Below are 27,947 nucleotides of genomic sequence, written 5' to 3'. Positions count from 1 at the left end.
ACCAGATAAAGCAGCGGCTGTTAAGGTGCATGGCAGATAGAAAAAGAAGTAGGCACAGCAAAGTTCACAGCTTAGAAGTCTGCATTTTGTTCATGCATGCAAACCGTGCCACTCTTTTAGTTTGTGCACAGTCTGAGAATTTAGGTCAATTTGTCTCTCTCCGTAATAATCCAGCCTGCAATGATTCTCCATTTTATTATCAATATTTTTTTTTTTTTTTAGCAACCACAGAACACTCTTTTAAAAGGCTGCAACTGCCCCTTGGGCTGGACTTTTAATATCACTGACCAAAGGCCTCTTTTATTTCGTCCAAACGGCACATTAAGCGGTGGACTTTAGGGAGAATATCCCAATCTTAATATAAAAGCTGTAATAGTTATTTTAAGGGCGCCATAGCGTATAAGGGAGTTACAAACAAATGCAAAAAGAGCCTGAACATAAACGGAAAATTAGAGTGCAAAGAGAGATAGATAGATAGATAGATAGATAGACAGATAGATAGATAGATAGATAGATAGATAAATAGATAGATAGATAGATACTTTATTGATCCCAAGGGAAATTCAAAGCATCCAGTAGCAGGTTACAAAGACGTACATGACATGAAACATTTGTTACAAATTAAACAGCAAACCCCCCCCATACATATATTTTAACCCGAAATGAAAACCCCTGGATGAATCAAACTTAAACTGTGCAATTAAAAATAGACTTATAACAAGAAATGTACATAACCCGTGCAGGGATAAAAATATATGTGTAATTTAAAGCAAGAACCTAAAAACAGTTGAGGGAAAAAATCTGTAATTAGACCTGAATATAAAAAAATAAAAAAGTGTTGACCTTCTGAAGTTGTGTTGTTTATATATGTACAGCAATGCAGTGAACCAAAATGCAAATGCAGTGAACCAAATTTTTACTTAATTCCATTATTTATAGATAAAAAGGAAACATCTTTATATTATATTTAATTCATTATCCTTTATTTTGTATTTTTTATTTTCTCTTTCTGGTAAACGACATCTATTTCACGACAGCTCCATCTAGTGTTCATCCCCCTGAAACGTTCAGCTTCGTCTGTCCCGCCTTCTCTCGAATTCCAATTGGTTCAAGTCCTCCTGAACGTCAGTGACGCTCTGGTTTGTGATTGGCTCGTTGACGCGTCCGTCACACCGGTTTACGGAAGCGGACACGGCCACTGCAAAGATGGAGGACGATATCTCAGATTCGAGCAGACCGCAAATGTACTTGTTCGGTGAGCCCTCATATTCAGACAAACTTAACATGTTCCTGTTGCACAATCAGCTCAAATGCCACGTCATCATTCACAGCTAGTTAGTTTACATTTTAATTAAGAGGAAATTAGCTAAATCACTGCCTGCTGCTAGTGGCGCCAATTCAGCTCTTTTGTTAGCTGGCCTTACAATGCATGGGAATACGTCGGCTGCGCAGAGATTAAACACTTATATATGTCATAATAAGAGGCATTCTGTTCTAAATAAGTGTGCATTTAATCGTGTGTAATGATGGTTGTGTGTTGCACATTTCGTTTCCTCAGGTTGTACCCTGAAATCGGACAAAAGGGAGTTCAAAGTTGATGTAGACGACGATGATACGGAGCAACAGCTGTCACTCAAAGCAGTAAGAGACACACACACACACACACACACACACACACGAGTCAAAGATATCAGCGCTGGTAAAAGCATGAGATTGACATTCATGAAGATAATAATAATAATGAACACAGGCCAAATGTTGACCCTGTTTGCCTGCTGTGTCACTCTGTAGATGAAACTAGAACTCAAAACTATTTGTTCAACTGTGATTTCGATCTTTTAGATTTTGAAATGCATCCCCTTTATTATTTAACTCGTTTTGTTTCCCCAAGCAAAATACACACAATGACATTTTTAAAACAGAAGCGCAGTGTTGTTGTGTTTATTCTACAATTCACTCAGCAGATGCTTTTATCCAAAGCGACGTACATCAGAGAGTAAGAACAACACAAGCAAGGATCTAGAAAAAAGGGAACAATGTCAGTAAGAGCAAACGATCAGCTTTGAGTCTGATTGGACACACAGGTGCTGACAGGAAGTGACCAGAGGCAAAGCACAACATTGAGGGCAGTTCTTGAGAGCTCTAATCAGTATAGAAACCATCTTATAAGTCGTCGTTATCAAACAGAAACCATCGTCATTACCATCATCATCATCAATAATATGGAGACCATCATCATTAAGTTAGTAGGTATTCATGAAAGAGCTGGGTCTTTAGCTTTTTCTTAAAGATGCAGAGGGACTCTTCATTCCACCACCGGGGGGCGACAGAGGAGAAGAGTCTAGTCAGCGTCTTAGGACCCTGTTGTGAAGGTTGGATCAGACGCCTTTCATTGGCAGAGCGTAGTGGGCGGGAGGGAGTGTAGACCTGGATCAGAGAGTTAAAGTGAGGAGGAGAGTTTTAAATTTGATGCGAGCAGTAACTGGGAGCTAGTGTAAGGAGATGAACAGCGGAGTGACATGTGCTCTTTTAGGAAGGTTGAAGACGAGTCGTGCTGCTGCATTTTGCATCATCTGCAGAGGTTTGATAGTGACTGGAGGAAGACCTGCCAGTAGAGAGTTATGTCCAGTGGTGTCTGAAGAAGTGGGTATACTGCACTCTTAATCCCCCCCCCCCCCCCAAAGTTTTTTTAAAGTGGCCCATCCAGCAGAGTATAAACAGCCTTGTTATAAACAGTGACATGTAAGACTACTCTTGCATATTTAGTTATTAGAGATTATTAGAGACAGAGTGGGGAGGGTCATCCCTTCACCATCCTTGAAATTTGTTTTTGCAGCACACTAAATATTCTCAATCAATCATTGATGTGAGTCAGAGGAGATTTAGAAGTGGGTTTGTTTACCCCTATGGAAACTGATAAATAAGTTGGGTATACACTGATTATTATCTGTGTTAACCCTGCTCTACTCCACTGTTTATGTCTTACTTAAAGTCCGACCTGCACAAATCTTAAAGCCCTTGAAACCAAAAGCTTTTTGTGAGACACTTGAACTGTAATTTTTCTTTTTGTAAAGTTGTCTGCCATATTTTTTTTGGTATTATTTACTTTCTTGCATTGGTTGTATTGGAGTGGAGGATGTTTTTCTAAAGAATGATCTTTCCTTTTCCAGGTGTGTCTGGGGGCCGAGGCCGAGGATAAGTTCCACATGGTGGAAGTCGAGGGTCTGACTTATGATGGGAAAGCAACCAAAGTGCCACTAGTTGCTCTGAAACCGTCCGTCCTGCCCTCTGTGAGTGAACGCAAGCTCACACAAGACTTGTTTATTAAGCAATACGTTTCAGCAATATATATATTTTTTTTCCCATTATCTTTCTTTAAACCTACAGTGATCAAATAGTGTTCAGCCTCTGACTTTTTTAATCCAATAAAACAAAAATCATGATCAGTTTTATAGTTTGTTGTTATCTTTTTCTTCTTCTTGTGCAGATGAGTTTAGGGGGATTCGAGATCACACCTCCAGTTACCTTTCGTCTTCAGTCCGGCTCTGGACCAGTTCACATCAGCGGGCAGCATTTTGTCAGTGAGTATGATGACAGCAGCTGCAAGTGTTGCTCTTATCTTTTTCTGTAGAGAAGCAGACAATACTATAACTTTTAAGATTTTGGGGTATCCCGTCAAATCCAGTGTTTAAGAGACACTTTTAATACCTTTTTTTTTTTTCATTTTAAAAGTTGGCTGCGTCTTATACACCGGTGCGACCAATATAAAGTGCAGATACAAACGCTGTCATACACCACACACTTCTTGATTAAAAATACATCCCCATTGATTGTGTATTGAAAGCTGATTGCACGCTGAGTTTGGAAAGAATGTTCTGGCTGCGCAACCTTTTCCCTCACGATTTCATAATCAGACATTTACAGAAAACGGTGGGAGATTGTTCCTTAAAATAAACCTTGTGGAGTTTTGATTGAAAGAGTCCTATGTTAATCAGAATCAGAATCAGAATCTGGGTTTATTGCCAAGTACATTTACACATACAAGGAATTTGACTTGGTGTATTGGTGCTAAACAATTAACAAGGAAATGAAGTACAACTAGCAACAACTTAAATAATACAGAATAAGAAGATATTACAAAATATAAAATAGAATTTAAAATAAAAAAATGTACAAAAGCTGTAATGTAGGAGCTGTGCAGTCAACTATGAGAAAAAATCTTACAGTGTATGTAACCTACTCACAGAGTGTATGTAAGAAAATACATTTAAAGTCCAGTGGGAAAGTTAAAGTTAACCAGCGGAGTCTGTGCTTCACAACTTTCCCTGCAGGCTGAGAGCTCGATTACCGTCCTGTAGCGAGTAGAGCAAACTCCACAAAGAGAAAACAAACTGAACTAAACGAACGACACAGCTGTGCAGAAACTTCACGTTGTAGACTTCGCTGAACACAAAGGAAATCGTCATGCAGGAAGACAGTTTAAACTCTTTTTTTCCTCTGAGAGACCTTCAAAAACAGATTTTACAGCACTTATTTCTTCTTTACTGTTGACTGTGTTTTTATGGGAAGAGAAGAAGGAAAAACATGGAAGCACGTTTGAATGTGGAAACACAGAGATAATCTTCTGACTCAACAAACGGTGAAGGCCATTCAAAATTAGCCTTTCATCTGATAATACTACACTTAACCGTTGATGATAAATATATTTATGCCCCGCTGTTTCCAAGATGATTAAAAATGTCCTTACAAAGATCACCTGGTTGAATCAGAATTAAAATCACTTTGCAGTTCCAGTGACCTGCGTTTACTTTCCAGGTGTGAAGGATTCAGATGATGAAGAAGAGGAAAACAACTCGTCACCGGTGAAGCGGCCTGCAAGTCTGATGTCGGGGAAGAAGCCTCTGTTGGTAGATACCTTATTGTGTTCAATCAGCCCACTGAGCTGTCTTCAACTGTGAAGGGAAATATCATTGTTTGAAACTTTAATCACATGATATGAAGCTAGTATTAATAAAAACACGTTGTAGTTCTTGTTTAATAATTGAAAGCCAACTGCGTGCAGCACTTTGAGTCCAAGACAAATTTCTCCAAGGGGACAATAAAGTGACTTAGACAACTTATCCCAGACGGCAATTCAGTTCCACAGTCCACCCAGACCATGCAAACATTTACAAACAAACAACAGATGGAGTTCATCAGAGCGATCTCGATGTTTCCCCTCACACACTCACTTATAACAATAATAATAATAATAATAATAATAATAATCTTTATTTATAGAGCACTTTCCAAAAACAAGTTACAAAGTGTTTTACAAGGACAGAAAATATAAAAACAGGGAGGTCATAGAATTATAAACAAGGCAAGATTAAGGAATAAAAATCACTTTAAGATATAAAATCCCTTTTAAAAGAACTTTAAAATACATACAATTATTTTAAAGGAATTATAAAACGTGTGATGAAAATAGTAACAATTTAAAATCAACAAAAATTAGGAAAGGCTCGCCGGAAAAAGTGTGTCTTAAGAAGACTTAAAAGAGATGACTGATTCTCCCTCACTTACTTTGATGCACGTTCCCGCAAATTCTGTGAGGGTTTAGGACTGTCCCACGATCGAATCATCAAGTGTGTGAGGGATCCCTCGCTCACTTTTTGAGCCCTTTATGCACGCTGTCCATAAGTGGGCATGCATGCAAACTTTAGTGTGAGGGAATTACCCATAGTTCATAGCACTGTGACTTGAAACGGTTTAGGGAGGACATCGAGATTCAGCCAACAAACCGATCAGTACTCGACAAAGATGAGCGCTGGCACACTGATCCCCTCATGTGGTGTCTTTGGGCATGACACCGTCCCTGCAGGCCACCGTAGAGACAGTGATGGAAAAGATCGCACACCTCAGCACCTTTTGAATGTCTCATTTTACTTTGAAAATCTCAGACAGCCTCGTGACTTTCTTATCGTTCCTCATTAACTGTTTTTATATACAATCTGTATCAAGTTCCTTTTTTGCTTGATGAAATTTTATGTTATTTTTGGTCTACCACAACTTCCTTATTTTCTTTCAAAATAAAAGCGGGTTTGTATCCAAACAGGAAGTACAGTACCCTTAGATTAAAGCAGTACAAAAATAAAAAATAAAAGCATAAAATACTCTAGAAAAAAGCTAAATAAAAGGATTTCAAACGTGATTCAAAAATGTGATTAATCGCTGTTAACTATTGGATTTCGTCTTTGAATCATAATTACAAAGAAAGTAATCGTTTGACAGTCTTACATGGAGTAAACAGTCAGTATCAAGAGGGTACAGTTTTATTTCCGTAACCTTTAGTATGACTTGAAACGTGTTGACAGCTCAGGTCCTCTGTAAGACTCTCATGGTGTTTCTAATAAGATGTATTTGAATTTTTCTTGTAGAAAAAACTAAAGATGGAATCAGACGACGATGAAGAAGACAGCGACGACGATGACGAGTAAGTTTTCTTTTTAAGTGTTTTTTATTGTCATTGAAACACACCACATTTATGTATCTTCCTTATTTTAGGTCTAATAAACAAATTAGATAAGAAGACATTTAGTTCTCCATGTTTTCCTATCATTAGTGCTGAGAGAACTTTTTGTTTTGTTTTTTCACTTACTGAGCTTTTGTCTTCCTCCTTTACGTAGTGATGATGAAGACGATGACAGCGACGAGAACGATGTGAAGCCTCTGAAGAATGTCGGGAAAGATGCCAAAAAAGTAAGACTGCTTTTATATTTGGACTTAATTATTGAGGAAGTTTCCTTTGATTGTGCCCCTGAAACAAGTTTGAAAGAAGCAAACGGAGAGTCACGCCTCTGCAGGGCAACAACAGACTAATTCAGAACTCCTTTGCAAGTCTCTAAACAAAAACAAGAGAGACAGAGAGCATATTAGTCCCCTTATATTTATATAAGATAAACCTTTATTTATCCCACAACAAATAAATGTATATATAGGCCTATACTGAGTAGAACTTTTTATAAGCGCCATGGCTGTGGGTGAGTAAAGTAAAAAAAACTTAAAATAAGCTTTTGCCACATGACATCATGTAGTCATGGTAACAGAGAAGTTGCAAAATGCTGTCCCATTTGTATTTAACCATTGGCGCCCTTGCAGCGTCATGCAGTCAGTCACTTTCCAGGTGACGTCAATAAGGGCAGTAAGGGCTCAGGGTTTAGGGAGGACGTCGAGATTCAGCCTTAGAGTTAGTCTTCTTCTTCCCAGCGCTGTACAGGATCGACAGCGATCGACAAGTAATGTCATTATTTGGTTTAGATGTCCGTCACAAACTGCACTGCTGTCGACAATGTTAAAACATTTAGGGAGCTGTACGTGTAGTGTCTGATATGTTGTGATAAGCTTGATGGAAGAATGTTAAAAGAGAAGAAAAAGAGTCCAAAACTCTCAAAGTCACACACAAGACAGTCAGCTGCTGCAGGTCGCTACAAGAGCAGCACCCCAACTCTCTCAGATATCTGCATCGATAAATCTTACCTTCAATAGATATAGATAGAATCTTTATTATCATTGTATACAAGGACACAATGAAACTTTGTTAGCAGCAATCCTATACAGCAGCGTTTACAAATATATATAAAAAATATATTTGTGTTTATATGAAGACAAGTATGTTTGTGAAAAGTGGCCAGAGCAATTGCTGTTCGGTGAATGAATAATAATAATAAATAAATAGACAGTTGTGGTGACTGAAAGAATATATACAGTTATTATTGTGCAGTGACTGATAAGGTAAACAAATGTATACAGAGAGATATACTGTAGTGCAAATAAGTGAAGTTATAGTGCAGTGACTGGATGAGTAAATGTAAATAATCTAAATCTGAATCCCCCTGTGTTTATTTTTGTTGACTATTGGACTATTTTGCTACTCCTATTAGCATCAAATCTTGAAACAAACCAAAAGGTCCTAGCCTCTAAACTTTAATTTGTGCTGTAGATGAAATAAGTGAGGAGTGTTTCCAGTCCTCTGTTGTCCACCAGGTGTCAGGGTAGTCATCTGCTGGCCGTCACTGTTTTTGTTGTTCTCTCAGCAGCTGCAGCCGGCTCCCCCCTTTTTTTTTTCTTTTTTTTTCTCTCTCTTCTGTTCTGTTCCTACCTCATCATTTAAACTCCCACAGACTGCACGCTGTAGTAGCATTTCATTTGAGCAGGCCCTTCCCATCCCTGCACTCACTGACCGTCCAGCTTTTTTTGTACGAGACAAAACATGGAACTTATTCATCCTGTTCGCTCATGTACCCACCTGTTTCCCTCCAGTAAAACACAGGGTCTGTGTGGCGTAATGATCGGATTTCTCCTCTGTAATCTGCTTGAATTCTCACTGTCTCACCGGCAAGACGGCACTGTGTTATCTTATATACACACACACACACACACACACACACACACACACACACACACACACACACACACACACACAACAGTGTAAAGATACACACTGGAGACTTAGAAAGAACACATATAAGTACATTTGTGCAAAAAGGGACGACTTTTGCTAAAAGTTCATATGCAGATAAAAACCCCTACATACGCACGCACGCACGCACGCACGCACGCACGCACCAGTTATGGGAAACATCTTCCCCCCGTTTTTCTGTAACGCTGCATATCTTTGTCCTTCTGTCATCCCACTGTTAATATGATTGCTCCTTTTTATCGTCTCTCATGCCATTTCAGCGTTGCACCTGGCCTTTGCCTTTGAACACTTGTTTTGCGTGTTACCACAATCGTGTGTGTGTGTGTGTGTGTGTGTGTGTGTGTGTGTGTGTGTGTGTGTGTGTGTGTGTGTGTGTGTGTGTGTGTGTGTGTGTGTGTGTGTGTGTGTGTGTGTGTGTGTGTGTGTGTGTGTGTGTGTGTGTGTGTGTGTGTGTGTGTGTGTGTGTGTGTGTGTGTGTGTGTGTTTGCCTCATTTTTTTTATGTCAGTGTCTGTTAGTGATTTCTTTTTTTTTTTTTTTTTTTTTTTTTTTTAAACACGCCATCCCAGTGAAAACTGTGCCAGGCTAAAAAAAAAAAAAAAAGATCAAAGCAGGGCAGATGCACATACCTGCGACGTGAGCGTGGATCCTCGCCTCAGGGTCAGATGACAGCTGAGCATTTCTGTCACCTGTTGATTTATTCTGTTGTCTCATCCTCTCCTGCACCCCCGCACCCCGAGCCCTCCCCTACATGGCCTTAATGTTTTTTCACTAATCTGCATAAAACTTTTAGAAAGTCTAGAATCAGTTTTAACATCTAAAAAGATCATTTAGTAACACACCTTCAGTCAGTCTGTCACATTGAAGTAAAGCTGTTTGTGTGAAACAACATATCAAATGTGTAAATAGAACCATTTCTTGCATTCTTTCCTCTTGCATGAATTATGTTGATGTATTAAGTTGAGTGTAAAAAAAATAAGTTTCTTCTGTCTTAGTGAGGCTCAGAGGAGATTCATTCACACTACAGAGACTTTGCAAAAGTTCAAAGTTTTGCAGCACATCTGTGACATAACCTTCATGTGAATTAAAATTAATCAAAGATGGCTTCTCAGCTAAAGCGCTTGCCTTGAAGAAAGTTGTAGTGGTGGAAGTTTTTGATGACCCAGGAAGTTAAAATCTCAGTTTCGGGTGCAGAACAAGTCAGAAACCTCCAAGCCAAGGAGGAGACTAAACAAAGAGTACCAAACTGAACCAATAGAAAACCAGATAAAGACACAAAGAAGGATCATGAGAGAGAAAGTGAGGGATATGGTTCATTGGATATTTGTTTTCCTGTGGTTTCTTACCTTTGATCTCTTACTGCACCTCATATTTTAATGTCTCTCTATATTCATAATGAGTCGTTCTGTCTTTGCATCAGTTGTGTCACAAACAGAGAGTAACATTTTAGTAGGGTCATTAACTTTGCAGTAGAGACAAACCGATTAAAATCATTGTTTAAAGGACACCCTAACCCTAAATCACAAATACAGACAGCATTCACTCAGAGGCTGTGATTCATTAATTTAAGCAGGCAGAATGTGTCTCTACTTTTTGGTCTGTCCTGTGTGTGTTGCTAAAAAGCTTTGCAACCACTCTGGGAAAAAAAAGCCCTGCAGCATTGTGTATCACCAAGTATCGCTGGAGGAAATAACATGTGTAATTGCCTTGTAGCAGTTATGTCAACACAGGCAATTACACACGTAGCCCGTTCCAAGGTGAATACCAGTGATTGCAAGGAGAGGGTTGGTGCTCAGGAAACGCAGGTACTTGCCTCGGCTATTACAAGGTAATTACACAGGTGACTGAGAGCGATGCAAACCTGACGGGAAGGCCTCCAGTGTGCATAGTTTGGGGGGGGGGGGGGTACTAAGTATGTGATCAGAGACTAATGATCCATTATGTGTAGTGCTTCCTCCTGTCATTTTATAACCGCATCAGTGCTAAGAGATCATTTCAACTCTGATTTGTTTTTTAGTTCAGCCTGCAGATTTACAAACCAGAATAAAGACTAAACATTACGACTACTCGGCTACTTTGTGTACGAGTGTCATCGAAATGTGTCAGCGTGGTGCCATGACATGTTGTTCATCATCTTTTACAATAATGAATTATTTTATTTTTGTTTGCGTCTTACACTCCAGATTTGAAACAAGACTCATTCTAAAAGGCTTTATATGTGATTTTTTTTTTGATCCAGCAAATGTCGCCCTTGAGCACCAGCATGAAACCAAAACAACTTGCGCTGCATTGTTGTGTTAGCATGCTAATGCTAGCGATCTTTATTATGCTCGTATCTTCACACTGCATGTAAATTTACCTGAAATGAGCGTGATCTAGAAACACAGTTAAGCAGTGAGTACAGTATGTTATTCTTCTTTTCTCTAGTCCCTCAATTAAACAACTTTTATACGTGAGGGGAGGAGTCAGCCGGCTGTCCCGGCGATGTAAACAAACTGAAGATAGGACTCTGAAAACTCTGAAAACATCACAGACAGTGGGACTCGGGTGTTACACCCATTGTAGACAGTCATGACTCACAGTTATTTTCAGAGGATAGACTTGATTTACATTTAAGTGTGAATAATCTCATATTAAGCCTTTAACATCAAAACTCCACCATGTCTGTACGCCTCTCTTCATCACAAACAACATAAGCCTAAAGCAGACAGCGCCCTCTGCTGGTTTAAAAACATATCGCAGTATACAATTTTGTCAAATTGATTTAAATCGTCCATATTTGTACAAACTTTAAAAAGTGTTTAAGATATCACATCACTGCCATTTCTGCTTTAGAATTAAGGATGCTATACTCGTTGTTCCTTTGTACTAGTTCTTACTTTTGTTTGTCGTTTTTTTGTTAAATGCTTTCGGAAAAATAGTCCACACCTGCACCAGAAGGACATGGACCTCATGCAGAAACCACGCTTATATAACCACGATTGCAAGCACGTCTTCAAATGTGCTTCATGTTATGTTGCATGCCGATAACAAAAGAAACTTAATAAGGAACGCTTTAAAATCAGATTTCAAAACAACATAACACAACTGCTGAGCGAAAATCTGGTGATTTTAATTTTAATGTCCAACACGATATATGAGCATGAGCGGTGTGAATGTGAAGTGTTAACCCAACAGTTCCATCATCAGTATGTTTGTAAGGGGTTATAAAAAATGTGATTTACAAGCCATCTAAACTGTTTCTCAGTTAAGTAAAATGATGTCTCCGAGAACTGCTCAAGAAACGTTTGCAGCTCCCTGTAATGTCAGTACAGCGCCCCCTGCTGTCAGCTCACTGTTTCAATGTATGATCAATTTATTATCCAATTTTTTTTTCACACTTAGGACGATGCATTTTTGTCATCCAATCTCCATTTTCCTTACATTTTCCTACATTTTAAGAAACATTTCGATGAAATAGAGCGGTAAATGTAGCTGGTTAAAAAGATGATCTCTTGTTTACCTGCTTTGATTTTATTTTTTTTCAGAGTTTGGAGTCCTCAAAGAAGCCCAACAAGACGCCAGTGAAACAAAACGGTCCTGCAGGAAAACCATCCGGCTCAGGAATCAAACCACAGATGAAGGTAGGGGAGGCTGTGGACATCTTTTGTTTGTGTTTTAATTTATTAGGTAGCCCAACGGCAATTGATTGGATAATGAAGTCATCTTTTAGGGTCAATGAAGAGCTTTTTCACTGAATCTATTAGAAGGGCAACGTGGGCTGAGAAGTTAAGTGAAGGCCGACGTTAATGAAGAGTGGGTCAGTGGTAGAGTCGGTAGAGTCGGTCGTCTCTAAGCCGGATGGTCGGGGGTTCGATCCCCAGCTCCTACAGCCACATGTCCGATGTGTCCTTTGGCAAGACACTTTACCCCAAGTTGCTCCGGCTGCTTTGTCATCGGTGAATGTGTATGAACGGGATTAGTTCATACTGATGGAAACTTTACTCAGCAGCCTCTACCATCAGGGTGTGAATGTGTAGGTGCTATACAAGCTCAAGTCCATTTACCTTTTACCTTTTTTTCAGAAGTTACCCAAAATAATGGGATATTTGTTTAGTTTGATGCTCCTTAATGACGGCACCAGTAATGCACCCAGACACAGTATTCCTGTTCTCAACCACATAGGGCAGCTCTGAAGCGGCCATGCCTTACACTCCTTATAACCTCTTCAGGGTTCCCACTCGTCCTGGAAAACCTGGAAAACAGTTGACTAATTTTCCAGTACTGGAAAACACCTGGAAAATGAGAGAAAAAGTCAAATGTCCTGGAAAATTATTCCAACACTCTCCACAGGACATTTTCACCGCCAAAGTATCTATTTGTTACATAATCCACAATGCAGATGGAGTCGAATTCTATAGATAATGTAATGGCTCTGCCCCCCCCCCCCCCCCCCACCTCCTCGTGTCAAAGGCCGATATTTATTTACAATTTAGTTGACAGGATGTAGTGAAAAGATCCTTCACAAAAAGAGAAAAAACACCACGAGAGTGAATTGTGGCTATCAGGTAGACTTGTGTTTTCTCCTCGATTTGAGGTCAGCACATTGACAGTAGTCAGTTAACGTTATTGATGGCGTGCTAGCTTGCACTGAATTTCTCTCTCTAGTCGGTCTTTCTTACTAGGGGTGTGTTCTGCTGTGAATTTGTGCCTGACAAAAGTGATCATTGCTGAAAATGTCCTGGAAAAGTCCTGGAAAATAATCCCTGGAAAAGAGTGGGAACCCTGCTCTTTGTGATCAAACCTGATAAGACCGGGCATTAAACAGCATCCTATTAGAAAAGCAGCCAAAGGAAACAGAACATTCTCAAAAAGCAAAATCGGGTTTCAATGACGGAGGTTAATTGTTTGCATTTAAGTCCAACTACAATTAAAACATTCCTAAAAGGAAAAAAAAAAAAGACTTTAAGTGTCCCCATTCAGCCACAGAAGAATGTGATGAATGCGCATTGCAATTAGCTCAAACTGATGGTTAATTTCTCAAGTGAAATGTCTCGCAAAGCCTGAACTCTGCCTTTCTTTAAGCAAACACACCTGACCTTTAAATGGATTCCCCTGGGGCCAGGTTTTAACCCGACCCCTCTGCCTGACCCCGCCGTCTTGTCTTGCCGCCTCCTCTGATAAGTGGCTGTGAGCACACGTTTACATTCGGAAGTTCAAAGTGGAGAGCTTCTACGCAAAGGTTCGCACATTTCACAAAGCATGAGGTAGACCAAAACTCTTTTTTTTTTTTTTGTGTTGGAGCACGAATGCTGCCGGATTTTATGCTAAACATCGCTAATGCTAAAGGCCGTTATATAATTCACTTGAACACCCGTTAACACAAGAGGATTGTCATTTCCCCTCAGATGTCTTTTTAAAAGAAAGATGGCTAATTTTGATCACGTTAAACACTAAGCTACTGGATTGCTAAATTCCTGAGATGAAAAAAAGAAAATTCCCCTCAGGGCCGACATGGTGTGTGCATGTGCAGGAGAGGCCGTCGCCCAGACATAAACACAGCAGCTCTTAGGATGCTCCGGGGGGGATTAGCTGACGGGCAGTCATCCCCACCAGTTTAACTTTTCTGGCCCGTGGAGCTTCAACTGCCCCCCGTCCCCCCGTCCCCCCTCCCCCCTTCCCCCTCTCCACTTCTTAACAACAACTGTTCCCGCTCTACAACCTCTTCACACCCCTCACTTCCTGGACACACCTTCTCCCAATTGCTCTCATTAACCAGCGTTTGATGTCTGGTGCAGCTTGCGCTTCCAGATGCCCCTGAGGAGTTGGAGGCGGGGCGTGGATGTCTGTTTTTTCTTTACTAAATGCAGGTGACTGGTCATTACACCGGCTTGTCAGATCTGCTGCCAGGACCGCAGTTCTCACCTCTCTCGCAGCCCAGCGTGTCGCTCTTACCTTCTTCTTGTGTAACAGGCTCGACATGAGTCGTGGCTGATTTTGAAGTAACTTCATCTTGCAGCTGGTGTCTTTTGATTGATGGCTTTGGAGGAGTCGATGCCTTCAAGCGCACGTCACAGTCGTAAAGTTGTTAAGCACTCCACTCGAGCTTATCCCAAAAGGGTGTGAGTCATTGTTTCAGCGACTGATAGACGTGTGTTAGAGCAGGTGCCTGTGTTGTTCTTTCAACGGTGTTTGATTCTAACTAAAGTCCCCTTTCACACTTACACCGCAACCCTGAACTTTTCCACACATTACCCTGAGGAGCTGTTTGTGCAAAACCAATCGTCAAAAACAGTTTAAATGTTCTTGTAATGAACTTTAACATGCCTATTAAAGTGCTTAAAATGAATAAATCATTCTTTATTTGTATAGCACCAATTCATAACAAATGTGATCTCAAGACACTTTACAAACAAGCAGGTAAAATACCTTACACTTTGTACTGTTTACAAAGATCCAACATGAATCCATCATGAGTGCTTAGTGATATTAGCGACAAGTTTCAGTGGCAAGTTAATCAAGAGAATTAAAATCAGAATCTGGGTTTATTGCCAAGTACATTTACACATACAAGGAATTTGACTTGGTGTATTGGTGCTAAACAATTAACAAGGAAATAAAGCAGAACTAGCAACAACTTAAATAATACAGAATAAGAAGCTATTACAATATATAAAATAGTATTTAAAAATGTAAAATATGACATATAAATACATAAAAAACTCAAAATGTACAAAAGGTACAATGTAGGAGCTGTGCAGTGGACTATGAGAAAAAAAAAGAGGCAGAAAGCTCGAACAGAACCAGACTCATGATGAACAGACGTCTGCTGAAACTGTGCTCGGCTTGGAGAGTGAGACAGAGGGAGATGCAGGAAGAACGAGACAGATCGACAAACAGAGCAACAACAAGAATTAATAAGACAGATTTTAAAGCTACAATATCAATATGTAATAATGGCACTCAATGTATGTGTAGTATTAGCAGTAACGGCTTAGTATGATAAGAGACTGATCGGTCTAATATAAACATTAGCAACTGTAATGATGTTGAAACGGGAAAGACAGATTATGTTAACTTTATAGTAGTTAAAGTTGAGCAGCTCTAAGATCTAATTCAAAGTTTGACTCCTTCTGCCCAAAATAAATCCTCTTTTCTGAATCAGCAGTAAGGTAACTAGCTTGTCAGCATCACATTGATGAGGCACAAAACATCAGAGAAAGCCACATGATTTGCTTCTGTCCACCAATACCGATGTTCAACCGATGTTAGAATGCGCTCCTATTTTTAACCTGTTACTCCGTGTAAGCTGTAAGGCTGATTTTAAAAAAAGGGATAAAATAAAATGACAAATAAAATAAAAAATAAAACAGTGAAAGGGAGGTAAACGACATAAAGTTGTCAGAATGAGTGGGGCAAACCACCTAGCACCTTATCCATTGATCTGTCAAATATTGTCTCCGTTTTGACCATTTTGAATTGAACAAGTCCTTTCTTACTCTCAATAAGAAAGTCAGTCTTTCCATCTCGTGAATCTCTTTCATAATTTCGAACCAGTTACCTTCTGTGGGCTGATCAGTCTGTAACCATTTACGGGTGATCCCTTTTTTTGCTGCTACTGAAAATATTTTAAGAAATTATCTATCACCTCCTTTTATTTCGTCGGGCAGATCACCCAAATAAAGTGAGATGAAAGTTAATGGAAACAGTTGTCCAAGAATCTGTTCCATGATTGTCCAGATATTTTCCCAAAACAGTCGTATCTTTGGACAAGACCAAAAAATGTGGTGGTGATCTGCCCCATCACACCCACAGTCTCTCCAACATGCACAGCTTCGACCTACCAAATACCTTTGCAATTTAGGAGTGATGAACTAGCGTACATGATTTTTCCAGCTAAATTCACGCTAGTACATAGAACAGGAAGTAGTAAAGATGTTTTCCCACTGTTGACTGGTTATTTTTTCATTTAATTCCTTTTCCCATCTACAAATCCATTTTCAACACAAACTTTGAATTCATAATGAATAAATGTAATCTGTAATGCGATGCATTTTGAACAACATTTGATCATTTAGGGATTCAAATGTATAGGATAACTGTTTTTTAAATTTTATTTTAATTACAAAAATATCCCATGTAGCCCCTGCAGCACTCTAAAGTACCCGTAAAGCCCTGGCTCACACTGTGTGATTTTCCCCCCGATTGTATAAAAGTCGGGGTGGCATGTCAGCTCACACTGTACGACTGAATATTTTACGACGCCCGACCAGACCTTGAGATTGACGTGCTCACACTGTACGACCTGATTGTCGGGCACGGCCGGAGAGCTCACACTGTACGAGTGAAATCGGGACGGAGCGTTGACAATTGTTAATAAAGTTTCATTTGAAAAAAACAACGGAGGACGGTTGGTGAAAGAGAAGGAAGTGGAAGTTGTTGTAGGATATAGAAAAGTTGATACAATCGTAGATATATGGATACAAGTTTCAGAAAAGTGCTGCACTGATGATCTGTACAGAAAAGGAAAAAAAGAAACGCTGGTCGCCATGACTACAGTCCTCCCTTGTCTCTGGTGATTATATTGTAGTCACACACAACTTCTGCCGGACCCTTTTCATGACGTAATCATCCAGATTTAAAATTCTAAATATCAAACATGTTTGAAATAAATCGGGGCGTCCCCGACGATCGCCGGGCAGATCGGGGACGTTGAGATTGGATCTTTGTACCGCTCACACTACGAGATAATCTGAGCAGATAATCGGGTCCGAGCAGCCTTGAGTCAGGAGCGAACCCTGAGATTGTCGGGAAGGAAGAATCGAAGCTCGAATCGGCCCCGATTATCCCGCAGTGTGAGCCGGGCTTAAGGTTTTAACCCCAGTTCTAAATCAAGTAGACTACTTTAAGTATGTGAGAAGGCGTCTAACACAGTCAGTGTAACGCTGTGTGAAGGACCATGTCTGCACTTTATATGTAATGGTGATTTATATAAGAAAATGACCTATGACACTATGAGTTTTTCCATGACCAACCATCCTCAGTGAGTCATGGCTGAGTCCAGACAAAGGCCCTCGAAGCGCTCATTCCAACGAAATGACAATAACCCTCCCCGACACACCTGATGAGCAAAAGGTGTCACAACCATGTGTTTGCACTGGATTGGAGGCCAAGAGATTGCATCAAATGATAGCATGCTTGTGATTAAGTTCCAAGTCTCGTGGCATCTGTAATCAGTGTCTGGCCCAGATGAAAAAGCTTTGCCGTGCTTTGTGTGTTTATCAGCTGTTTCAGGTCCACAGCTGTCCTTTGGAAGTCGAGAGGAGCTGCCCATAAATAATAATACGTAGTGCATTTGTCTGGCCGGGAGCCAGCAGCATATGTGCTCCCTTTTTTTTTTTGAAGTGTGGTATGTGTGTGTCAAGGTTTGCTTCATTTAATTCCTTTGATCTTTGCTATAAAATGCAGAAGTCTTGGGGACAGGGACAGATAATTGCATTTCTCAACGAAGAGAGAGATTTTATTTTCTCAGGAATATTCCACCTGTTTTTTTTTTGTTGTTTTTTTTTTTAACCATTTCAAGTCTCCTGTTGGTTTTCAAACCCTAAAGTTGCTTATGGTGTTTGAAGTATTATATAGATACATACTGTGTCACATTGGCTGTCACTTTTAATCCAAAGAACCAGACCATTAGGGTCGGGCGGGGAGAAAAAGCTCTGCCTGTGAAACCAGTCCAACCATTACTCAATAAAGTGTGACCCTTTGTATTTCCAACAAACCCCAGTTTTTAAAACTACGGCTAAAGGCACTTTGTCATGCCAAGGACCCCCGTGAAGCATCATCCTGGAATGACTGGAACCCCCCCCCCCCTCTATGAAAGTTTCTTAAATGACTCTGTTGATGATTGGCATAGAAAAAGAACACAGATGTGTGTATGAGATGATTAGTAACATCTAAAAAGACATACAGTATATTGAAGTTGTGTTATTAGTTAGTTATGTTTGTTTCACCCCCCCCCCTCCGTCCCCTAATCACCAAGTTTCTGCACCTCCTCTGGTGACCCCCAAAGGGATCCAGAACTCCACTTTGATAAACCCTGTCCTAAGGTACACTGTACAAACGAGCCTGACAGAAGAAGGAAATGGATACAGACACCAATTTCAGGAAAGAATACTGAGGCCACTGATTTTGAGCTGAATATAGCTATACCTTTTCAATTAAGGGTGTGGACTCATATGACAATGCAAAGGCGCCTGCTTAGCTGTGATACACTTTTATCCAAAGCGACGAACATCAGAGAGTAAGTACAACACAAACAAGGATCTAGAAAAAGGGAACAATGTCAGTAAGAGCAAACGATCAGCTTTGAGTCTGATTGGACACACAGGTGCTAACAGGAAGTGACCAGAGGCAAAGCACAACATTGAGGGCAGTTCTTGAGAGCTCTAATCAGTATAGAAACCATCTTATAAGTCGTCGTTATCAAACAAAAACCATCGTCATTACCATCATCATCATCAATAATATGGAGACCATCATCATTAAGTTAGTAGGTATTCATGAAAGAGCTGGGTCTTTAGCTTTTTCTTAAAGGTGCAGAGGGACTCTGCAGATCGAATGGAGTTTGGAAGTTCATTCCACCACCGGGGGGCGATAGAGGAGAAGAGTCTAGTCAGAGACTTAGGACTTTATTCTTCTTTTAAAACACATTTGTTGTTCTTAGTAACACATTTTTATGACAGCCGAAATCTGTACATTGACAGCTTTTGTTAAAACTTAGTTTGTTTGAGATTTTACCTCCTATTGTTTGGGACTAGTACACAGAAATCTGAAAGTCAAAATGCTGATATGCAGCGTAGATTCAAATAGTTAAAAATGTCCTGGACGTGAAGTTTTTTCTGTTTTGTGACTCATCTGGGTAAAAAGTCGCTTTAGACATGGCTTCACTCTTTCAAATGTGTCTCTGGCTATCAATGAAACCCTGCAATTTTCACTGGAATCCACACCGGCTGTGCATGTAAGGGCAAGTTCTGGGGCTTGTGTAACATGCAGTACGTGTGTGTGTGTGTGGGTCTGTGTGTGGGTGTGTGTGTGCGCATGTGTGTGTGTGTGGGTGGGTGTGTGTACTGTATTTGTGTCCGGGTGTATGTGTGTGTTGTTTTTGTGTCACATTTGCACATTTCTAATTCGGGACCTCAAGGTGCCTTGAATGCCCAGGTCTGGACACATGTGAGGGCTTGTTAGTTCAATGCTTTTTTTTAAAACAGCTCCTATAATGTCACAAAAACAAAGTTGCTTGGGACAGTACTTTTTCTATTCATTTAAATTTGATTTAATTGTATGCGCTTCATTGTTCCATAAAACCAGATGAAAATGACACCTGCAAGGTCTCACTCTGTTATTGTAAAACATGCTACACACACATCAGTCCCAAAAACAGGACGTACAGTAAGGAAATGCATAATTGGAGAGATAGAGGGCTGCACAGAGACTGGCGTCCGGAGCAGGTGGGGGTTCAGTGCCTTGCTGAAGGGCACTATTGCACCACTCTGGAATTGAGCTGACACCTCTCCAGCAACCAGGCCCACTTGGTACATACCGGGACTTGGACTGGCCCCGACCATGCCCAACACAATTCCTGACCTATGCACTGACTTTGCACCATTATGACAAATGGCAAACATGCTCAGGAGCTGATTTCTTAAACAGATAATTTTATCTTAGTAGAACTAACTGTAAGCCATTTCAACCAATTCATTTTTAACCATTTCCATCATAGTTGTCTGCTCAGCTTTGATGCTAAGCTACATTTGCTGCAGACAGTACTGAGAGTATTCTAAACTGTAGAGTCGTAGCATGCTCTGCTGGGCACATTACATAAAAATATCATAAGTGAATCAACTTCAGCAATGTTTTCTACATAAATGGTTTTAATATTGGTTTATGTCCAAATAACAGAAATAAATGGACTTGTAAAGCGTTTTTTCTAGTCTTCTGACTACTCAAAGTGCTTTTTACACCGCAGGTCACACCTGCACATTCACACACTGATGGTAGAGGCTGCTGAGTAAAGAGTCCATCAGATTCCATTCATATACGTTTGTGTCTTGCCCAAGGACACATCGGACATGCTGTTGCAGGAGCTGGGGATCGAACCCTCGACCTTCTTGTTGAGAGACGACCGACTCCACCAACTGAGCCACAGATACCTTTATATCTAGTACAGGCCAGTGCTGCCATTAATATCGGCCATGCACATGTGTCAGAGTGCTTCTAGTCTTGACCTTTTCTGAACTTATGTCAGAAATAGTGTCGGTGTCCGTTTGATGTCAGGTGTTTGTTCTGTTAAGTGCACTTGTTGGAAATTTGCCGTTAAAGGAAAAAACACATTTGCCAAACGATCTCTGCTGGTGAGTCAGGGCTTGCCCTCTCCGGCTTGCAGACAATAAAAAACATAATTTGTACCTGATGTATTTGGATTTAAAAAAAAAAAAAAAAAAAAGATGGTGTAATTAGGTTAGAATTTGTTGTCCTTTTGTAATGCTTTCATCCTTCTCCAGCTGGTTGCCCATGCCAGGCTTGTAAAGTCAGACCCAGACCGTAATGGGTCACGATAGGGCTGGAGCTTAGAACGGCCCGTTGGTCAGCTAACGGATTCATCGCCAAAGAAGTTAGAACTAGTGCTTTTTCAGTCGAGGTCAAATGAGAACACAAAATGTAACAGCAAGAGCCGAGCTTGAGTCATAAAAGAAATACTGTGCCGTAATATGAAGCTTATCTTTTAATCTACAACTCTACAAATCTTGCTCTATTTGACAAATCAATCAGTGCTTCTTATCTACTTGATGTATTGTTTTGAAGACACCTGCCCCGGGAAAAGACAAACCCCAGGCCGGCCCGTCTAAATCTCCCTCCCTGACCGAGATTAAGAGCAAGTTGTCAACGACCGCCAAGGAGGTAAGGGCTTGTCATCCTCTCTTTGCAAAATTACCGCTCTTAATTGAATGTCTTGACGCACACGGTTAAGCTGATGATTTAACGGCCCTTTTTTTTCGAACCAGGGAAAAGCTCTCCCGAAGACGGAGCAGAAGTTTGAGAATTTCATCAAGAGTTCTTTTAAAATCTCTGACAAGAAAGTAAGTAATCGTGATGCATCATGCATGCATTTATTTATTACTCATGGTCTTTAGGAGCACTTATGAGGCAACTGAGATTGCTCTTTGTTTATTTTTACATCCTACATTTTTTTTACATTTTCTTATGCAACGTGCAATTTATGTCATTTGCACTTTTAGCCAAAAGGAAGTTGTTTTGGTTTCCAGATATTTTCCAGTTGCTGGGTGTTAGTAGCCAAGGTCACCTTTACATCAACCTCCTTTTCAGCGTTAAGAGCTTTTTGCCATGATGGATATCCAAGAATGTCTTATTGTTCCCCACGCTGTCCTCGTACTTCCACTGTCCATTATGTCTCAAAGGCCTCCGCAGCACAGCGTGTTCTCGATGAATTATGCTCATTTTTGTTGTCGGCCGGCTCTTTTCGAGATGGGAATGGGAGTACACCTGCCAAGGCAAACTCTTTCTCTGTGATTTACTGGAGTGTGTCTTTTGTAGTCTTAATGAAGGGACTGGTGGTATGAGGATGGTACCAGTCTCTCTCTCTCACATTCGAGGCTTTGGACCAACCTGACATTTTTTTTTTCTCCAAATGCAAGCCTTCAATCTTTTCTAATGCTGCCTGTCGTTTTAGAAAAAAAACAGTCTCTGCAGATTGTTTTGCAGAGCCTGAATTAATCACCCAAAACCTTTTTAGACGTTTAGGCAGTGGGCTGGATGCAACACCTCAGTTTTCCTTTATCAAAAGCATCTCTTAAAAAAGGCTATTTGAACGATCATGTGTGATTTTACTGCAGTATTAAAATGTTAGCTGTACAGTTATGAGTGCAGGTGAAAGCTCTTTAGACTGGCGCAAGAGCTGGTTGGACAGGAAAATGAGCGAGGGGGGGGGTGGGGGGATGGGGGGGAGCTTGTTGATCCCAGTGTGTAGAAAACATCTGTGGAAGTGCTTTGGTTTCATCAGCCAAGGCTGAGATCTGTCAGACCTGGAGCACCTAGTCATATACTCTGGTATGTAATGTTGCCCCCACCCAACCCCTCGTCGTTCCCCTCAACAGCCCCCGTCTAAAGTCAGCGTTCCCACAGGCGAGACGCACACAAGCATGTTTTAGTTAAAAAAAAAAAGTGAGTCATGTGTGTAACGCTGTATAGCACCTCATCGGGATGATTTATAATTCCTTTCTTCTGTTCTGTTGTTACCCCCTCCACCACCCCTCCACCCCTCTCCGTACCTTCCTCAGGTGATCAAGGACCTTTGGAGTTTTGTACAAACACTGAAGATTGGGAAGAAGTAACAAACCTTTACAATTTGAAGCATTTTTTATATGTTTTGCATCCTGCAAGACATTTAAAGGCACAGTCAGCGACATTTCCTACATGGCCTTATTATGTCATCATTACTAACTCTGAGTTGGAGTGAAGATGGACTGAGGGTTAGATATATGGGGAAAGACATTACTGATTCAGATTTCTTCTTTTCTTTTAGTTGGTAAGATGTGAAGCACCTCCTGAAGCTAGTTTGCAATTCACATTTGAATGAACTCAATCAGCCACGTTCAGCAGGTTGCAGATTTTCTAAAAGTAGTAGCTTCATCAAATGCAAATCTGAACCACTTACAAGGAAGGAAAGGAATAACAATACCCATTAGGATCTGCAGATATGGCTGCATTCCAATATCTATGAATCATAAACATTTGGCATCCTTTGATACATGGATGTTAAACTTGGTGATATTCTTCAGTAGATACACTACAGAGATTCACTCTGGTTAGCACTGCTCCTATACATTTCCCTTGATCTCCAAGATTTACAATTTTCCAACAGAATTCAAATTGGGCTACAGACTATTAAGTTAGCCTGTTCAAGAATGTTAAAAGCACAGTGCTATGACGAGGTAGCATGTCCCGATTGTTTGCATACTTCATGCTAAGTATGTTCTTTGTGAGGATGGCTGCAGTGTAAAAAAAAAAAAAAGTTGATGCAATTTTTTAAACTTGCTTCACCTAAAGGCAATACAAGTTGCACATGCAAATATCTATAGCTGATTTAAATAAGAGATATGTCGGTTATTAGATAACAAAGTTTACTCAGAAGAGTCCAGACAGAATCTAGTGAAGTCACTGCTTGGATTTTGGTTTTCTGGTCATACCTTGTTTAACACAAAGATACCTTTGCTGTCTGTGAGGTTTGGAAATGTAACTTTTAATATATCACTACAAGGAGAAAGACATGTTTAAACTCTACACACCAGGGTTCTTTGATGTACATTATAAAAACTCAACCAGCTGCTGACTGCAGGTGGAGAAACCTTCTAGTTTGCAGAAGTTATTCCTTTCCTTGCTTGTAGACGGAGAGATTGGTATGCCTACATTTCTTTTTACAAAGTTGGGTTATGTTGCCTGGAACTGCACCTTACAATCTGCTAATGCTGCTGCTCTTGCAGTGTGATGCTATGAGCTGAGCCTAGTTTCAGGTGCTTCGCATCTATGACACCGTGTTCTTAAGTCCACAATGCAATAGGAGATATTGCAGAATGTGCCTTTAAATATCTCTACTGTAAACTGAGAGTCACCAGATGTGTGAATTTGAGCCGTGATTACAAGGATGGTTAAGACATCTGAGCGGGGGGGAGGGGGGGACAGTGATGACATCTTTCCTCTTGAGATGTTTTTGTGTTATTTTAAGTTGTGTCTGGCTTTAAAATGCATTTTTAGCTTACAAAACTTTCTGATTGTACTATGAATCTGAGAAATTGCTTGATACATATTGAACAGAAACTGGTCAGTTTATGTTGAGATGACAGGTTTATTTTTTTCTGTCCTTCAATTTTGGTTAGAGCAACCCCTGCAGCAGAACATACCTGTAATAATCAGGTGTTTTCTATAACTCTTAAGGGCCAACAACACAAACACAACAAAATATTATTATGTCTTTATTTGAACTCGAAAATCATTGAAAGCATAGCCTTCATTTACAATGACGTCGAGCAGGATAAACAATGAAAAATAAAAAATATACATATATATGTACACTTACACATATACTTACACATATTCTTATAATAATAAGAAGTATTCAAATCAAAATCAATTAAACATGAGCAAACAGAAGTAAGGGAGTTAATAATTAAAGATCTAAAATGCAAATAATCGAAAGAGTCTTTCTAAAACATTTCACTTTAAAAAAAAAAAAAAAAGCAATCTGGAAACATTACGACCGAAACATCTACATCTATGTTTGCAGTTTTAATCTCACTACTGTTGCGCATTTTCTTCATCATGTAAACATTTGACTAAACAGGACGTGTGTCAGCCATTGCTTTACATCCTGGCATTTCTGAACAGTGTTATATCTTAGTGTTTTAATTAGAGCCTGACCGATTCATCAGCCAGCCGATATTAGCGTATCAAGTGACTATCGGTGTCGGCTAATTTTATCGCAGACATGCGCGGATGTTACTAGATTTATTCACCAGTCAAAGAATCTCTTTCACCAGCAGAGGGCGCTATATGGATTATAACAAGCATCATCACTCTCCAGAGTGTCAAGCTGCAACACACAGGCGCAGTTACTTTCCAGTTCAGTGACCATCATGTCCTCGTTATCCTGTATGTCTTTAGTGTTTGATAACGCATTCAATGTTTATTTCTACATCGACCCACTTCTACAGATCGACGATAGATCAAAGAAAGATATCGGCCGATTTATCGGTATCTGATTTTTCTCTCTTCCTAATGTCGACATATCTGCATCACCCCCAAAAATCTCATATCGGTCGGGCCCTAGATTTAATACTTCATTACTTCACATTTATATTAGCATCATGGAAACATGCAGAACCTGCAAATGTTACAAACACGCTGACTCGACCCGTTCAGAGCGAATTAATTCATATCAAGCCCGTTAACGTGTGTCATAACCTAAAGGGTGATTACAGATCAAGTGTTCAGAAGAGCGATACACAAAACCTTACAAAGAGTATTATGAGGTGCATAAAAGCAACACGGATAGACGCACAGACTAAAATGATTTTATAAACACAACATACACAGCAAGTTAAAAACACGGCTAACTAGCTCCAGGAGTAAAATTTACGACGTGTAATCAACGCTGTTAAAACATATTACAGGCCTATGATTAACACAGACTTTCTTATTTATTGCAACGTAATCACAAGGTGTATATCAGAGGGACATGAGAGCCCGTAAAGAAGTCAAACCCGGTAATTGTTTGCACTCTTGTGTATCAGCGCTCTGGTGACAATAAGCACTCACACCGGCTCTGCGTATGATGTGTTTATGATCCTGTTTGAGGCCTTTTTACGAGACAAATGTTGGCGGCTGGGTACCATCTTAAGCCAATCAAATCACTTTGTCTAACCTAAAAAAAACTATTTAAAATTCCTTACCTATAAACTGTACTGTGTTAATGTGTCATCAAAGTCGCTCTGGTCATTTACCGTATCAGTAGATTTTAAATTACGTCTGAAATTTCTCAGTTTTCAGAAGGAGCAGCATTTCTCATGGTTTGTGTACGAGTTCCTTCAGAAGTCCTTCATCAATACTTTCTTTGAACACTTCCCTTGTATCAAACCAATTGAACGTCTCTGTAAATACATCTCTTGCTTTTTTTTAAAGTACGGCAGCTGAATTATGATATTTTTTTTTTTTTAAGTGTATGCGTAATCCGCCCTCGCTAATCGCTGATTTTGCAGCTTGAAAATGTTGTAATGATCTTTTATTTGAAACATTGTGTTTGCTTGTTTGGAGTAGACGTGTGATTTAGTTGTTAAATAGTTTTTAATTTCTTTCCTGTTTTTTTTTCTTGTGTGAACTTTTTTTTTTACCTTTTTTTTTTTTTTAACTCTGCTGTCGTTGTATCTTGGAGTCACTCTCCTTTTGATTCCGTGCTGAGAGGAGTTTTGAAGCCATCATGATGTCCAACGACGCATCTTTGTGTAGTGACAACAAAATCAATTTGAAGTTAAGGTCCCTGAAATGCTATTGGCAAAAAATGATGTTAGAAACAACATAAAGTTGTCTTGGTTTTTAGCAGTAGTGTACGACGGAGGATTAGGGCCATGTTAAAAAAAAAAAAAAAAATTAATTTAAAAATTTAATTTACGACTTAAATCTTGTAAATTTACGACTTTATTCTTGTAAATTTAGGACTTTATTCTCGTAAATTTACGACTTAAATCTCGTAAATTTACGACTTTATTCTCGTAAATTTACGACTTTATTCTCGTAAATTTACGACTTTAATCTCAAAATTAAAAAAGAGTTAGATTATTTGAACGTGGCCCTAATCCTCCGTCGTAGTAGCGAGTATCTCCGGTTGTATGAGACTATGGGACGCGTAGGTTGATGTTTTATTGACCCCCTCTCTTTCTCTCTTTTTTTTTCCTTTGTGTTTTTGTCTACAACCTAAATGACCTTCTGTAAAAACATCAGTAATGAGTGACAGTTGGATTCATCGAGCCTCTGCTGCATGTGTCCGGTTATCTTAAAATGTAAAGCTGATTCTCTGATTGTCCAATCTGAGTGTGTTTGAGTACATGATATCTGTGCAGACTCGACTTGAAAAGTGCATTTTGTCCATGTAGCCGGTCTTTATTGATTTCTTCATGCATGACTGCTGATGCTAGATTTTCATTCTGTCATGGTTTGTTGAGATGAACTTGTCCATCCATATTTCTTTTTTTAAACCTTCCTGTAACATGTACCTGAATAAAGCGAACCCCAGATGGTTTTAAGTTTCATTTTTGTGACGTTTTTTTGGCGGTAAACAAAAGCAAATTCTGAGTGTTCAGAATTAAAGGCAGGGTTGGTCATTTTCTCCAGATACACTTTTTTAAGATTTTGGTTGAAGTTGTCTTTAGGTCCTGACAGAAATTAATAACTCATGTTCTCTGAAAAAGGAAACAAAGAAAATCCGTCATCTGTATCAGTTTGTAATCCTGTAAAAAATTAAACCAATGTCTGCCAGGAGGTACCAATCTGATGAACCAATCAGACGCCTCCCTGCTCGTTCTCTACACAATGCATGCACGAGCCCACACTCAAAGCATGAGCTGAGGTCCGCTTCTGGAGCAACGGCGCTCGTGCATGTAAGTGAGGGGGCGTGGCTTTAGAGGGAGCACAGAGGGGAGGGGGCGGGTGCAGATGCAGCACTGAGGGAATGCAACTTTCAAAATCATGCTAGTTTTCAAAAATTACCAACCCTGCCTTTAAGGTTGTCATAATGTTCCCTACTTTTCCATACCATATGTTTTTAAACGATACATTCTCCATTTCTTTAATGAACGATAAAATCAAGAAAAAAAAAAGGTCCTAACCTCTCCAACACCAGTGTGCCTGTAAGCGCTTCAGAGACCACTCCACTACCAAACACA

General features: G+C 39.8%; 1 protein-coding gene across 1 annotated transcript; it reads left to right on the top strand.

Annotated features, from left to right (window-relative positions):
* The first annotated feature begins 1,176 nt into the window (after positions 1-1,176).
* npm1b (nucleophosmin 1b) lies at positions 1,177-27,314 on the top strand. The gene is made up of 11 exons (XM_061047677.1): positions 1,177-1,255; positions 1,559-1,641; positions 3,171-3,290; positions 3,488-3,581; positions 4,816-4,907; positions 6,420-6,475; positions 6,669-6,741; positions 11,988-12,083; positions 21,301-21,396; positions 21,501-21,575; positions 22,794-27,314. The coding sequence occupies exons 1-11, from the start codon at positions 1,207-1,209 to the stop codon at positions 22,845-22,847; spliced, it is 888 nt and encodes a 295-aa protein (XP_060903660.1). The 5' UTR covers positions 1,177-1,206; the 3' UTR covers positions 22,848-27,314.
* Positions 27,315-27,947: the final 633 nt, after the last annotated feature.

The sequence above is a fragment of the Labrus mixtus genome, chromosome 10 (assembly GCF_963584025.1).
Source record: "Labrus mixtus chromosome 10, fLabMix1.1, whole genome shotgun sequence".
NCBI classification, from domain to species: Eukaryota; Metazoa; Chordata; class Actinopteri; order Labriformes; family Labridae; genus Labrus; species Labrus mixtus.
This window is presented reverse-complemented; position numbering and strand designations above follow the sequence as displayed.

Coding starts and splice junctions, on each gene's coding strand:
- npm1b (XM_061047677.1), top strand. CDS start 1,207: ATGGAGGACGATATCTCAGATTCGAGCAGACCGCAAATGTACTTGTTC. Junction 1,256..1,558: donor ACCGCAAATGTACTTGTTCG/GTGAGCCCTCAT, acceptor TCGTTTCCTCAG/GTTGTACCCTGAAATCGGAC. Junction 3,291..3,487: donor AACCGTCCGTCCTGCCCTCT/GTGAGTGAACGC, acceptor CTTCTTGTGCAG/ATGAGTTTAGGGGGATTCGA.